This window comes from Eucyclogobius newberryi, unplaced genomic scaffold (genome assembly GCF_026437365.1).
Source record: "Eucyclogobius newberryi isolate DKJ021-1_F unplaced genomic scaffold, fEucNew1.0.hap1 SCAF_2, whole genome shotgun sequence".
Taxonomy (NCBI): domain Eukaryota; kingdom Metazoa; phylum Chordata; class Actinopteri; order Gobiiformes; family Gobiidae; genus Eucyclogobius; species Eucyclogobius newberryi.
The window spans coordinates 10697587-10712940 of NW_027315834.1; the positions used below are offsets into that span (position 1 = coordinate 10697587).

The following is a 15354-nucleotide window of genomic DNA, read 5'->3' on the forward strand; positions in this document are numbered from 1 at the left end:
ATACGTTTTACTTTACTACATCTGAGAGTGCATATCTGTTCTATCGCTCCACCGAAAAGTTAAGTCTTTTTTTCTCGGGTTTGAAATGGAAATGGTGACTTCCTCCTGCCTAAAAATATTTAAATTAAAGAGTTAAAGCCCGGAATTTGACCAAAATATACACAAAAGACACTTCCTTTAAGCATTTTTTTTTTTTTTACCAAAATCACCACATTTGACGCTTTAATAGTTCTCAAAATCTGTTAAATACTTTAACCTTTTTACCCCCAAAGTACACATCAATACTTTCACTTCAGTAATTGCTCCCGTTTCTGTCCGTTTACTCCACCGCTGTTACGTTAAAGTAATAAAACAATGTCATATAGAGCAGAGCCAGTGAGTTCATTATGGAAGCCAATTTATTGACAGCCTTATACATAAAGTACACATGGAAGTATTGTTTGTGCTTCAACACTCGCAAACATACAACCCAAAAGAGCTGAGCCGGACCATATTCGACTCTCATAAATAATCTTTATAAACCCAGTGTTTGGAGTCAGCCCTGTAACAACATACAGCAAATCATAGAAAAAAATCAACACAACTCAAGCGTTCGCATCACAGAAAACGCATAATAATAGTGCAAAAGTACAACTTGTTTTGGCCGGGGGGGAAAAGTAAAATGTTATTTTTCGCTAAAGCCATTCGCCGTTGTTGGGTCGGGTTCTACGTTTCACCAGAGGGAACAAAGAAAGACGTTTATATTTTTCATAAACTAAGCTACAGCTACGTCACAAACATATTAGCTTCACGTGAGCTTTTTTTTAATCTTCATTTATTTAAAGGAAAATATCACTACTTCACAGTCCGAAAAGTCACCAGTCAAACATCGAGACGCTAAAACGGCAACGAATGACACGCACGACACTGAAGCGGTGAAAGAAAGTCGGAAATATGGCGGCCCTTTTACGATCAGCAAGCACGGGCCTTTCAACGATAAATTCGAAGGTTTTTTACAACGGAAAAATAGGCAACAATACTATACAGTCATGACTTTACAGCGCCCGGTTGGCTGCCGATTAAAGTCGAGCGTTTTGTAAAATAAATCCACTGAAATTGGATGTTTCGGGAGCGTCGCACACACACAGTTTGTCCCGTTTCAGCTCGATCGACGCTGTGCAAGAATAAAAAGGGGAATGGCTGGTTGATACGTCAATGAACCGTATTTTTTGTCATTTAAAGCTAAAACGTCAGCATGGGCGTGAGAAAGTTGATGTTTTTCAGTGCAGATTTCCCACTCCGCCGGCCGACAAGTTTGCTTTCAATTACGAAACGACAAAAACGTACTATAAACAACCAGCCAAACCGTCTCACGAGTGGTAAATACTTTGAGCATTCTAGGCTGAACAAGTACGCTCAAATTTAACCAACTTCTCTCTTTTTGCAGCGCGACGTCACCTACAACTACAACTAAAAAGCTAAAGTTGCGATCAATTTCTCGATTCCTGAATTCGCTTTGGGGACTATTCGAACAACGTTTTGTCGTCCGCTAAAATTGCATATAACAATAAACGCTGGAAACACACATTTTTCAGTGGGTATTTTCGACAGACTTAAAACTTTTGCATTTCCCATGACATCCGGACACACGAACACGGCAACAGTCCAAACGATTCCAAGCATGCTACTGGATAAAACACCTCAACGGGGAAGGGCGGGGGAAGGGGGCGGATCGGGGGTCTTCTCGCATGAAATATAGACTCATATATGAATGTATTGCATGTTTTCTTTCGATATGATATATTTTACAACAACATCGAACTCTCAAACGTCTCTTTCCACGCCCCCCCCAGAGTCTCTGCGAAAAGGTCACAACGGAAAGGAGAATTTGGTACGTTAGTTTTCAATGGCCTCGTACAGTTGCATCCATTTTACTTGCAATTCTTTGATACAACATATATATATCTTTTTATTTTATTTCATTTTTTTAATGCTCTACAGTTATGACGACTTTTTACTTCTCGAGCAGGATGCATACACGGTTAACAAAGGGGAGGGGAAACGTGGTGCGGGCTTTCGTGTGTGTGTGTGTGTGTGTGTGTGTGAGGGCGGGGTTAAGCCGAGGAGGAGAGCGGTGATTGGACGGTGTGTTTTTTTTTTAGCTGGCCACTTCCTCGTCTGGTTTGTTCATGGCCTTGAGCTGCTCCAGGAGGCAGGTGGGGGTGAAGATGTGGGTGGATCCTGGGCACAGAGAAAGCACAGCGTTAGCTCGGCTCTTTGCGGCGAGATACAGCAATTGTTACGGTCAATGGATGTAATAAATGTGTTTTCAGCTCTAATGTAGGCTACAGCGGCGATGGGTGTGAATCAGTGAGGATGGTTTGTGGTTTTTAAAGTGACAAATGGGAATGGTGGTGTAGTCCAGTCCGGTTCTAAGCGAGAATGGAGGTTTTTAGTTGAAAAATCACCTTTAACGCGGTGTAACGGATACAATGTGTTTCTTTGCCTTCTTTTGGCTAACTTTTGTCCCGCGGAGCAATGTTTTAGCTCAAATTAAAGTGCCCATGACAGGTTGGACGACTCATTGAACTAAAATACAGTCAGTAGTTTATTTGTGTAAATTCTGCATACATTTTGACTGGAATGAGTGTGATGTCACTACAGATTTTTCAACGTCTCCACAAATACCTACTCGATTGGTGTAAAACTATAATTTATATGTGCAAGAGGTACAAATACACAAGATAAAGTCGAAATTAGATAAACGTAAAAACCTGTCATACACACTTTCACTTTATACGGTACTTTACACTTTAAGTACTTTCTTTCTGTTTCATAAATTCTCTGTCTCTGCCCGTTGCTCGGACTCGATCATTTGGCGGATGCTCCTGGAGTTGTGTCACATCGAACGTTCCTTCACATTCAAATGAAAGGTGAAGCCAGGCCACATATTATAGTATATCAAATGTTTACGTGATATTCATGTCATCTATCTGGTTTCCTTACCACTAACATGTAAAAGAACATGTTTAGAGTCACTAGAATCTTAACCAGGTTTAAAGTTAGTTAGCCTTTAGCACAGATGCTAGTTTAACATGCTAATAAATATCTAAAATAAAACGGAAAAAGATTTACACACTCATCAGTGATTTGGGCTTTGACCCAAATGCAGTCGATGATACCAGCCTAAACCCTCTTAGTACATAACAGGCTAATGCTAACCGCTTTAGGAAAGAGATACAGGGGACTGGCTCCGGAGTCCTTCAAATCATACCGGACTTAGCTGAGATGCTAAGTGATCGCTAGCACCAGCATCGACTGCCACAATAACTAATATATAGTGTGTCTAATGTACTAATATATGTCTGTGGTTTCTCTGTTGTCATTCAGACTGAGCTTAGCTAGCTTCTTTGCTAACAGTAGGAGGAGATAAAGGACACTTCCAACTCGTCCACAACAATTCATTTCCTCAACAAACGGACTCAGAAACACCTGAAGGAAAGAAAGGTAATCAATCCAACTTAGTACTAGTGATAAATGTGCTCATAGCCTGCAGTGTTTTAATATGTTCTATTATTACAACATACTGTATATTTTTGACTACTTCTATTGCTTTCCAAGAAGCTCCAAGTCTTGATTGTTGTTTATTTGTTGTGTTAAATTACTATTACTGCGGTCAGCATTTATGCCCTGATGAAGGTCTGTGATTGGTCTGTCCCTAACACAATAAAGGATATTTAACTTAATGTCGGAGTGCGTCGGACCTCCTCTCTTCTTTTTTTTAAACTACAATACCTTTAAGGACCCCTGACTTTTGTTCATTGCACCATTGACCCCTGAAGAACTCACTTTTCTCCGAAGAACACGAGGAGAAAGTCTGTGAATCTGAATGTGCTGAAGCTGGTGCGCAAAACGTGTCCAATTCAAAATGTCGTCAGGTTTGCACAGAGTGAGCTAACGACATACATATGAAAAAGGGACGTTTCAGTCTGTTTTCAGAATCATAGTTTGACCTTTTCTTTTTCAAACGTGTCTGTTCTTGTCGTAAACACTTACAGGATCCCAATATGAGTCTTTTTCTGGTCATGACGATGTTATGAACGCAGTGCTAAAAACACTATGGGATAAATGCAGCAGCAGTGATGATGATGAGCTTTGTCTTACTCCAATTATGATCTGTGTGCTATTGTACGACAACCAATCAGGTGTCAGCAACAGAGCACATGCAAGCAGAGACAACTTAGCAGTAAGATGGTGCATATTGTGTGAAACATTTGTGCTCGCTAGAAAAATAATAACAATTTCATTGTAAAATAAATCAAAAGTAAACAAAAGGATGACAGAGACAGCTGAAGACACATTTATGACAAGAGACATTTGAAAGGTGCTGGTTCGGAGTAATGCCAACTGATTTTTTGGGGGGGTTAATGGGAAATAAGATTCAGTTGGCTTTAGTCCTCTTCAGACCTGTTCAACACACTCAACAAAACAATAGAGATCAGACACAGGGTTTGTTTCTCGGACAAAGCTGCATGTTTCCATTGAGACGTTAGTATTGGGAGCAGTAGTAGGAGAAGTATTAGTAGTAGTTAGGCTTAAAGGGGAAGCGGAAAGCCCATCGCAGTTGGTTACAGAGGCATGGGGAATGAGATTCAGGTCAACCACTGACAGGAAAAAGAGAGGACGCCCAAGAAACTCAGGTGTAGAAACCCAGAAGTGACATTTTGGGTCAACCTGAGCTCTATTTGCAGTATCACGAAATGTCTCCAACATATCCAAAATATCATTATTGAAAACTTTTCCAGTGTGTAATTGTAGAATCTTGAGCGTACTGTAGATTACAATTGAGAAATGCTACTCAAAAGTTGAATCGAATACAATTTACGCTAGTGATTTTCAAAATGTGAAACCATTTTGAACGATACTCATTGTAGAAAAGGTTTTAAAAGTAGTCATATGGACGCTGCTTTTGAATCAAGACGTTTTGACTTCCATCCAAAAGTAATTTTCAATCTGATGGTGAAAGTCTGATATTTCACTCTGACAGTTTGGGCTGCTAAGGCTTATTGAGGTCTGGTCACACCTCTTCACAGCTGAAAAACCTCATTAGCGTTCTGACTGATTTTATTTCTGTCAAGGTCTTGTGAGGCTGTTATAGACTGAGGGGAGGTTGTATATTCGACCACCATTCCTATTCCTTAACGAACATTGCCTCCTTCACTCCTCTTTCAAACAAGCACTTCTTCCCTCCTCAAAATGTCCTTAATGTCTTCAAACTTGTGAGTTGTGGCTTTTAGATGAAGCTGCACAGCCCATTGTAAACCAGGATTTAAGTGCCTTCTGTGTTGACACATTGACATTGTCTTTTGTGCAATGGTTGTTTTGCCTCGCCAACGGAACACTCTCAACCTCCCCTCAGTCTACAACAGCCTCGTAAGACCTTGCCAGAAACTAAATCAGATATAGATCAAATGCTGCTCTGAGGAGAAGGTGGCCAGACCTCAACAGAACTTAACCACGCAAGCTGTGAGAGTATAAACGAGTGAAAATGTCATACGGATGGAAGTCAAAAGGTCTAAAATAACGTTTAAAACCTTGTCTACTGTTAACCTCTCCTGGACAAATGAGGGATTACTTCAATGTGCCAACGGTTTCAGTTAAAATCGCTTTCGGAATATTGGCAGATTTGACCAACCGTGTGTAAAATATGGCTGTTAGAAGTAATCTGCTTCTTTACTGCAAAGTTACTGTGATTGTAATTATGCTGTTATCAAAGCTAGTGGAATATGCATTATGACACGACTCATATTTGAGTAGGTAGGTTTGTGTCCTCTACTTTCTGTTGTCAGTGGGATCTTCACAGGCCAACAGGAGAGGCTTGTCCACTTCTCTCCTGCTACAAACAGGCAGCTTTGTGAAACACAACAGTTTCACACCACAGGGTTTTGCTCAGTCCGACGGAGCAGAACCAAAGGAAAAGACTAGTTCTGTCAGAGATGACTGCTCACAAAGTGCTGCGTACACGTGGCAGTATGCTGTGTGCTCAGCCATACTGCTCAGAGTGACGATTGCTACTGAGAAACCAGGACACCAGGCCGGTTTAGAACGATATCGCTTTAGCAGATACGTGTAGGATGGTGTGTGTAGGAACGTAAATGTGTCTGATAAGTTTCACGAAAGGTCTTTCACAGCCAACTGAGTATGAATTTTACTATTATTACATTTTTTTTAACAAAATATGGTCACATTTATGAAGAATTTTATTTTTTACAACAAAGATCTTAAGATTTAAGATGTAAGAAAAGCACTATAAAATGTTTTTGTTGCAAGGTACTGCCACATTTTCACAAGTTACTGTTATGTTTTTACAAAATATGGTCAAGTTTTTACAACTAAAGCCTGGTTTCCACTGCTCAATCATTTTGTAATTGAAGATTTCATACTACTTTGACTATTATCAATATTCTTTATTATGTTTTATGCTGCCATAGCAAGTTCTCTCATCACAGACGGGCAAAATGGTGCAGTGGACACCCGGCTTTACTGATATACTTTGGTCACATTTTCATGATTTATTGTTAAGTTTGTACTACATAATAGACGCATATGTTTTCTCCCTTAACTCTAATGTATTTTTGTTTTGTTGAGTTAGTTTTTTTATTTTTTTTGAAATATGCATACACTTGTTTCCAAATAGTTTTTTCACAAGTTACTGTTACAAGATATGGCCATGATTCTATGTGATACTAATTTGGCATATTATGTTTCATGATAAAACTAAAATAACTTATCATGTAAAAACATATTGTAAAAGAACGCCAAAAAAAACCTAATCTAATGCATCAAACATGATACATCCTTACAATAGAAAGTCACCCTGTTGTAAAAGCACAATCTTATCTTATCTAGCTATTGACTTTATTGTAATCTAGCCTTAGCATCGTACATTGTTTCATGTTATAATGCATGGAATGTTGTAATGTGTGGCGTTAATATTAGAGGCACATGTTACGATTGGCAGAGGGGGATTAGTGGGAGGGGTCTGCTGGGTTGGGCGTTGTTTAGTTGGTGCTAAAGCATATCAGGCGGAGCAGGGCTACAGCCTTAGTGTCAGCAGAGAGACAGTTACAGCAGAGAAACACCAGGGGGCAGTGTCGTTCACGGGTTAGGGTCTGGGAGTGACATTACCCTGACCATAACCTGTACAACCTAAAACAGTTGGCATGGCTGTAGTCTCCCTGCCGACAGGTGAGCACAGAACACAGTGATAAATCCACAGAACTCCTCACCGACACGAGGGCCGGCCCGACACGCCTCTGTAAGTGTTACCACAGCTCTGAGGATGGATCTCAGGGGCACATTAAACCAGGTTAGGCTCAAAGGGCTTGGGCAGGTTTAATGCACCTAGCAGATAAATGAGGCAGGGATGGACCGCCACACACAAGCCTCGCAGATGCACCTCCTGTCGGCTTTGATTTGGAGCTAAAAATATGACAATTACTAATAATGTCACAAGCTGAGCTAACTCATAGTTCCTGAGTACTTGTTGTATTTTTTAGATAAAAATACTGGCAAATTCCACTTGTGGAATAGGCAAGTATATGATGTAAAAATCACATAATAGATGATTCAGAAGCCGATGTTTTCTCTGTTTTAGATTGTATGTTTTAGACACAGGCCTTTATCAGGACCCATGTTGGTGTATTTATCCATTTGTTTGTTTCACAATTTGATTATCATTTTACTTTCTTACTTGATCAAACCTCTTAAAGGAATGTAATATTCAAATGTCCAAATCAGCCTGGCCTGCGTAAAGACAGGACAGGAGACAGGAGGCTGCAGGTCTGTTTGGGGCGGGGGTCCATCCCCAGGGCACAGGGGTGGAGCACAAACAGTGTTGCTATAGAAGAGAAGCCCTGGTGCTGGGTCACAGGGCTTCAGGCGGCTGCCTTTACTTTGTGTGTGTGCCTCTGCCTCACTCGGCCGAGGCGTCTGTTTCCTCAAAGGACACCCTAGTGGACTCTCGGAAGTCGGGGTGCTGCAGGTCCGATAAGAATTTGGTGGGAGTGAGCAAATGGGTAGAACCTGTGGAGGAACAGAGCCGGCTTCACCACTGGTCTGTCAGCACGAGCCCCTCCCCACGCGGACCACCGCCCACCGCCCAGCACTGTCTAATACTCCACACAGACACACACAGACACACACAGACGCACACAGACGCACACAGACATACGCACACAGACAGGGGGCAGTGTGGTGTCCGGAAATCAATGTGTGCTTCTAAAACCGACTACAATGGAGTAAAACATAGATTTGTACAAATTATTTAGTCATTTCAGCCACAAAAATATAATTACAGTGGATCTGATCTCACATACTTTCCATTGTATTTTGCCTCGCATTAATGTTTCCGTGAATGTTTTGCTTGATCAACAGATTTTTTATTGAGGGATAAATAACCTGGTATAAACTATGGGTCCATCTTACTGTCCCATGTGTAAAACGAACTGTGATTGACAAAAGCCCACACTTCTCCGTGTCTGGTCGCACACACAAACATTCACCGAGTTGTACAGAAACAGAGACACGTCGTCACTGAAATTCAAAGACAATAGTTGGTTTAGAGACATCGGCAGAAGCAACAGAGTCCAGTTAAACCACGAGGACTGGCCAAGCGTTAGCACAGAGACACACAGGGACTTTACATCAACAACTGGTTTAACATAATGCAAACACGCTGGACTCAATCAAATACATTCAAAATTAAATACAAGTAGTTCTAATGTTGAATTTGCTCGCTTTTTTTGGCTAGATTATCCTAGCATTAAAGGGGCTGTATCCTAATTGTATTTTCGTGTCATACAGTAGAAGAAGAAGAATTTGTTTTGCCCAGCAGCTCGTGGGTTCAAAATGAGACCACTGTGTGCTGGCCGGCTCTAATTATAAAGCGTTTTTATCATCAGAGAAGCAGGAAGTCCAGTACTTGCTAATAGTCCGCTCTCACTTCTGAAAGTTGTAAAACGCGTTTGTAAACTATCATTCGGATTCTTGGAACACGTTAACTAAGTGTGGAATAAGTTTGAACTGCTGCAAGCTGAACTAGCTCTGTTTTTCAGATATAACACCTTTAAAATTAATATAATAATGGGTAGCTGAGGAAAACTAAATTCTGACTCACCCAGGCTACGCTCAAACTATAAAAAATACTCTTTGAATTAAATGTTCTGTTTCGAATGTCACTGATATACAGTAAATACTCACTTTCAGAGTTGTCGAAGGCAATTTGAACTAGCATTGGTAACAAAACCTACAGTTAAGACTCGCAAATCATCTATCATATCGAAAACAAGGTACAATTTAGGCGCTAATATCAGCATCCGAGCGCTAACTCAGCCTTAAGTCGTGTCTTCCCGCCTCCTTTCCCGCTCGACTCACCGATAATGGCCTCCCACTTGCCGTTGGCCTGTGTGACCTCGTAGGCACAACGCATCTCGCTGAAGGACGCGCCGCCGATGATGAAGACCATGACGCGCGGCCCGGTGCGGTACTCGCCGGGGGTCTTGTTCTTGTGCCAGTGGCCGTACCGAGCACTGCGGGAAAGCACGGATAGGAGGGACAAGCGATCAGCCAGAAGAACTTACAGTGACAACGTTAGAGTGAAGGGCACTGGCTGAAATGGTGGTGGTTCTGATCCTTCCTCTGCTGTGTCCTGGAGCAAGACACTTTCCTTATGAACGTATTTGTGCAGTTGTGTGACAGCCTGGGGCGGAGAACTTGTGAGCTGAAGGAGCGGGGCTTTAAGTCTGACATTACAGACCATTAAAGGACACATATTATGCATTATTTTTCATAAGCCTTTAAACATGCTCCTGAGTACCTTTGCCTTGGCATCTCATGATTTAGAACTTAAAATAATACTGAAAGCATACATTTATTTATAACTGTAAGAACTCCATCTACTGGCAGCAGAGGGAATTACCATAGGGAAATAAAGCAAAGCTAGCTTGCCCTGATATGCTAATGTAAGCCCACAGTTGAAATTAACACAATTTGATGGCAGAATTGCTTTGAACGAATCTAGTGATGACTTAAAAGCAGCACCGAAGAATTTGGCGCTCTACTCTTACTTTTGTGTTTTCTGAGGATCAGAGAAGGAGCGGAGAAGACGACCTCGTAAACATGATGAATGAAACAAGCGTGCATGAAGCTAAACACAACCTCATGAACATTGTTGATAAGGAAACAATGTTAAAACATGGTTAAAAACTCAAAAAAGGCCTTTTTACGTCACTTGTATGGTGGCTCATGCTTTGGTGGTGATCTGCTCTTAACAGATGCTGATATAAAATAACTGTTTGCATTGCACTGAAGTTGTGTATGTGTCCTCAGATGACACACAGGAAACACTCAGCGACAGCAGCCAATCAGATCAATACTCCACCACAACAGTGACAGCCTGAAGCTAGTGATACTGTTGTTACATCATTATAGTGTTCAGAATACAGCTGCAACAAACAGATATTTTAGCAGTTGACTGTTTAAATAGAACCAAATACATGTTAAAATATGGTGACAGAAGGCTTCTAGAAAGAGAATATTTATGAATTAAGTGTATAACTGAAATAAATTTAAAAAAATATATTTATTTTTTTGACATTTTGATTTAATATTGTAACTGTCTTCATAGTACCGTTTTAAAGTCTGTATAGTCAATATTACAATGATCAAAAACACAACTATAATTATGTTCATTAGCCGACTTGTCACAATTAGTTACGGTCCTGGTCCAGAATATTTACCATTCCAAGTTTAGATTGGTGGGTAATGGATAAACAAAGTCACTGCGTCCTCAAAACTGCTGCTTTGAACTTTAAATTTGCTTGTGTTGTTCGGTTGATCCCATTTCACCAACGCTAGACCTAAGCTCAGAACCTTTGCTCAGAACATCCGCCAAACACTGCAGTAATATATTCAGTACATGAGCAGTAGTATCTTCTCTGAGTACATGAGCAGTAGTATCTTCTCTGAGTACATGAGCAGTAGTATCTTCTCTGAGTACATGAGCAGTAGTATCTTCTCTGAGCACATGAGCAGTAGTATCTTCTCTGAGTACATGAGCAGTAGTATCTTCTCTGAGTACATGAGCAGTAGTATCTTCTCTGAGTACATGAGCAGTAGTATCTTCTCTGAGTACATGAGCAGTAGTATCTTCTCTGAGTACATGAGCAGTAGTATCTTCTCTGAGTACATGAGCAGTAGTATCTTCTCTGAGTACATGAGCAGTAGTATCTTCTCTCAGTACATGAGCAGTAATATCTTCTCTGAGTACATGAGCAGTAGTATCTTCTCTGAGTACATGAGCAGTAGTATCTTCTCTGAGTACATGAGCAGTAGTATCTTCTCTCAGTACATGAGCAGTAATATCTTCTCTGAGTACATGAGCAGTAGTATCTTCTCTGAGTACATGAGCAGTAGTATCTTCTCTGAGTACATGAGCAGTAGTATCTTCTCTCAGTACATGAGCAGTAATATCTTCTCTGAGTACATGAGCAGTAGTATCTTCTCTGAGTACATGAGCAGTAGTATCTTCTCTGAGTACATGAGCAGTAGTATCTTCTCTCAGTACATGAGCAAAAATATCTTCTCTGAGTACATGAGCAGTAGTATCTTCTCTGAGTACATGAGCAGTAGTATCTTCTCTGAGTACATGAGCAGTAGTATCTTCTCTGAGCACATGAGCAGTAGTATCTTCTCTGAGTACATGAGCAGTAGTATCTTCTCTGAGTACATGAGCAGTAGTATCTTCTCTGAGTACATGAGCAGTAGTATCTTCTCTGAGCACATGAGCAGTAGTATCTTCTCTGAGTACATGAGCAGTAGTATCTTCTCTGAGTACATGAGCAGTAGTATCTTCTCTGAGTACATGAGCAGTAGTATCTTCTCTGAGTACATGAGCAGTAGTATCTTCTCTGAGTACATGAGCAGTAGTATCTTCTCTCAGTACATGAGCAGTAATATCTTCTCTGAGTACATGAGCAGTAGTATCTTCTCTGAGTACATGAGCAGTAGTATCTTCTCTGAGTACATGAGCAGTAGTATCTTCTCTGAGTACATGAGCAGTAGTATCTTCTCTCAGTACATGAGCAGTAATATCTTCTCTGAGTACATGAGCAGTAGTATCTTCTCTGAGTACATGAGCAGTAGTATCTTCTCTGAGTACATGAGCAGTAGTATCTTCTCTCAGTACATGAGCAGTAATATCTTCTCTGAGTACATGAGCAGTAGTATCTTCTCTGAGTACATGAGCAGTAGTATCTTCTCTGAGTACATGAGCAGTAGTATCTTCTCTCAGTACATGAGCAAAAATATCTTCTCTGAGTACATGAGCAGTAGTATCTTCTCTGAGTACATGAGCAGTAGTATCTTCTCTGAGGACATGAGCAGTAGTATCTTCTCTGAGTACATGAGCAGTAGTATCTTCTCTGAGCACATGAGCAGTAGTATCTTCTCTGAGTACATGAGCAGTAGTATCTTCTCTGAGTACATGAGCAGTAGTATCTTCTCTGAGCACATGAGCAGTAGTATCTTCTCTGAGTACATGAGCAGTAGTATCTTCTCTGAGTACATAAGCAGTAGTATCTTCTCTGAGTACATGAGCAGTAGTATCTTCTCTGAGCACATGAGCAGTAGTATCTTCTCTGAGTACATGAGCAGTAGTATCTTCTCTGAGTACATGAGCAGTAGTATCTTCTCTGAGTACATGAGCAGTAGTATCTTCTCTGAGCACATGAGCAGTAGTATCTTCTCTGAGTACATGAGCAGTAGTATCTTCTCTGAGTACATGAGCAGTAGTATCTTCTCTGAGTACATGAGCAGTAGTATCTTCTCTGAGTACATGAGCAGTAGTATCTTCTCTGAGTACATGAGCAGTAGTATCTTCTCTGAGTACATGAGCAGTAGTATCTTCTCTGAGTACATGAGCAGTAGTATCTTCTCTGAGTACATAAGCAGTAGTATCTTCTCTGAGTACATGAGCAGTAGTATCTTCTCTGAGTACATGAGCAGTAGTATCTTCTCTCAGTACATGAGCAGTAATATCTTCTCTGAGTACATGAGCAGTAGTATCTTCTCTGAGTACATGAGCAGTAGTATCTTCTCTGAGTACATGAGCAGTAGTATCTTCTCTCAGTACATGAGCAGTAATATCTTCTCTGAGTACATGAGCAGTAGTATCTTCTCTGAGTACATGAGCAGTAGTATCTTCTCTGAGTACATGAGCAGTAGTATCTTCTCTGAGTACATGAGCAGTAATATCTTCTCTGAGTACATGAGCAGTAGTATCTTCTCTGAGTACATGAGCAGTAGTATCTTCTCTGAGTACATGAGCAGTAGTATCTTCTCTCAGTACATGAGCAGTAATATCTTCTCTGAGTACATGAGCAGTAGTATCTTCTCTGAGTACATGAGCAGTAGTATCTTCTCTGAGTACATGAGCAGTAGTATCTTCTCTCAGTACATGAGCAGTAATATCTTCTCTGAGTACATGAGCAGTAGTATCTTCTCTGAGTACATGAGCAGTAGTATCTTCTCTGAGTACATGAGCAGTAGTATCTTCTCTCAGTACATGAGCAGTAATATCTTCTCTGAGTACATGAGCAGTAGTATCTTCTCTGAGTACATGAGCAGTAGTATCTTCTCTGAGTACATGAGCAGTAGTATCTTCTCTGAGCACATGAGCAGTAGTATCTTCTCTGAGCACATGAGCAGTAGTATCTTCTCTGAGTACATGAGCAGTAGTATCTTCTCTGAGTACATGAGCAGTAGTATCTTCTCTGAGTACATGAGCAGTAGTATCTTCTCTGAGTACATAAGCAGTAGTATCTTCTCTGAGTACATGAGCAGTAGTATCTTCTCTGAGCACATGAGCAGTAGTATCTTCTCTGAGTACATGAGCAGTAGTATCTTCTCTGAGTACATGAGCAGTAGTATCTTCTCTGAGTACATGAGCAGTAGTATCTTCTCTGAGTACATGAGCAGTAGTATCTTCTCTGAGGACATGAGCAGTAGTATCTTCTCTCAGTACATGAGCAGTAATATCTTCTCTGAGTACATGAGCAGTAGTATCTTCTCTGAGTACATGAGCAGTAGTATCTTCTCTGAGTACATGAGCAGTAGTATCTTCTCTGAGTACATGAGCAGTAGTATCTTCTCTGAGTACATGAGCAGTAGTATCTTCTCTGAGTACATGAGCAGTAGTATCTTCTCTGAGTACATGAGCAGTAGTATCTTCTCTGAGTACATGAGCAGTAGTATCTTCTCTGAGTACATAAGCAGTAGTATCTTCTCTGAGTACATGAGCAGTAGTATCTTCTCTGAGCACATGAGCAGTAGTATCTTCTCTGAGTACATGAGCAGTAGTATATTCTCTGAGTACATGAGCAGTAGTATCTTCTCTGAGTACATGAGCAGTAGTATCTTCTCTGAGTACATGAGCAGTAGTATATTCTCTGAGTACATGAGCAGTAGTATCTTCTCTGAGTACATGAGCAGTAGTATCTTCTCTGAGGACATGAGCAGTAGTATCTTCTCTCAGTACATGAGCAGTAATATCTTCTCTGAGTACATGAGCAGTAGTATCTTCTCTGAGTACATGAGCAGTAGTATCTTCTCTGAGTACATGAGCAGTAGTATCTTCTCTGAGTACATGAGCAGTAGTATCTTCTCTGAGTACATGAGCAGTAGTATCTTCTCTGAGTACATGAGCAGTAGTATCTTCTCTGAGTACATGAGCAGTAGTATCTTCTCTGAGTACATAAGCAGTAGTATCTTCTCTGAGTACATGAGCAGTAGTATCTTCTCTGAGTACATGAGCAGTAGTATCTTCTCTGAGTACATGAGCAGTAGTATCTTCTCTGAGTACATGAGCAGTAGTATCTTCTCTGAGTACATGAGCAGTAGTATCTTCTCTGAGTACATGAGCAGTAGTATCTTCTCTGAGTACATAAGCAGTAGTATCTTCTCTGAGTACATGAGCAGTAGTATCTTCTCTGAGGACATGAGCAGTAGTATCTTCTCTGAGTACATGAGCAGTAGTATCTTCTCTGAGTACATGAGCAGTAGTATCTTCTCTGAGTACATGAGCAGTAATATCTTCTCTGAGGACATGAGCAGTAGTATCTTCTCTGAGGACATGAGCAGTAGTATCTTCTCTGAGTACATGAGCAGTAGTATCTTCTCTGAGTACATGAGCAGTAGTATCTTCTCTGAGTACATGAGCAGTAGTATCTTCTCTCAGTACATAAGCAGTAGTATCTTCTCTGAGTACATGAGCAGTAGTATCTTCTCTGAGTACATGAGCAGTAGTATCTTCTCTGA

At 40.7% G+C, this 15354-nt stretch overlaps 1 protein-coding gene across 2 annotated transcripts in view; it reads right to left on the bottom strand.

The window, feature by feature from the left end:
* Positions 1-380: 380 nt before the first annotated feature.
* stxbp1a (syntaxin binding protein 1a) overlaps positions 381-15354 on the bottom strand; it is a 42469-nt gene continuing 27495 nt past the window's right edge. Inside the window, exons 18-20 of one of the 2 annotated variants that reach the window (XM_072453443.1) lie at positions 9415-9569; positions 7935-8064; positions 381-2220 (exon numbers count right to left, since the gene is read on the bottom strand). In XM_072453443.1, coding sequence (XP_072309544.1) covers positions 7955-8064; positions 9415-9569 — 265 coding nt within the window. In that variant the 3' untranslated portion in view covers positions 381-2220; positions 7935-7954. The remainder of the gene's footprint in view (positions 2221-7934; positions 8065-9414; positions 9570-15354) is intronic. The other variant, XM_072453444.1, reaches the window with a different exon arrangement.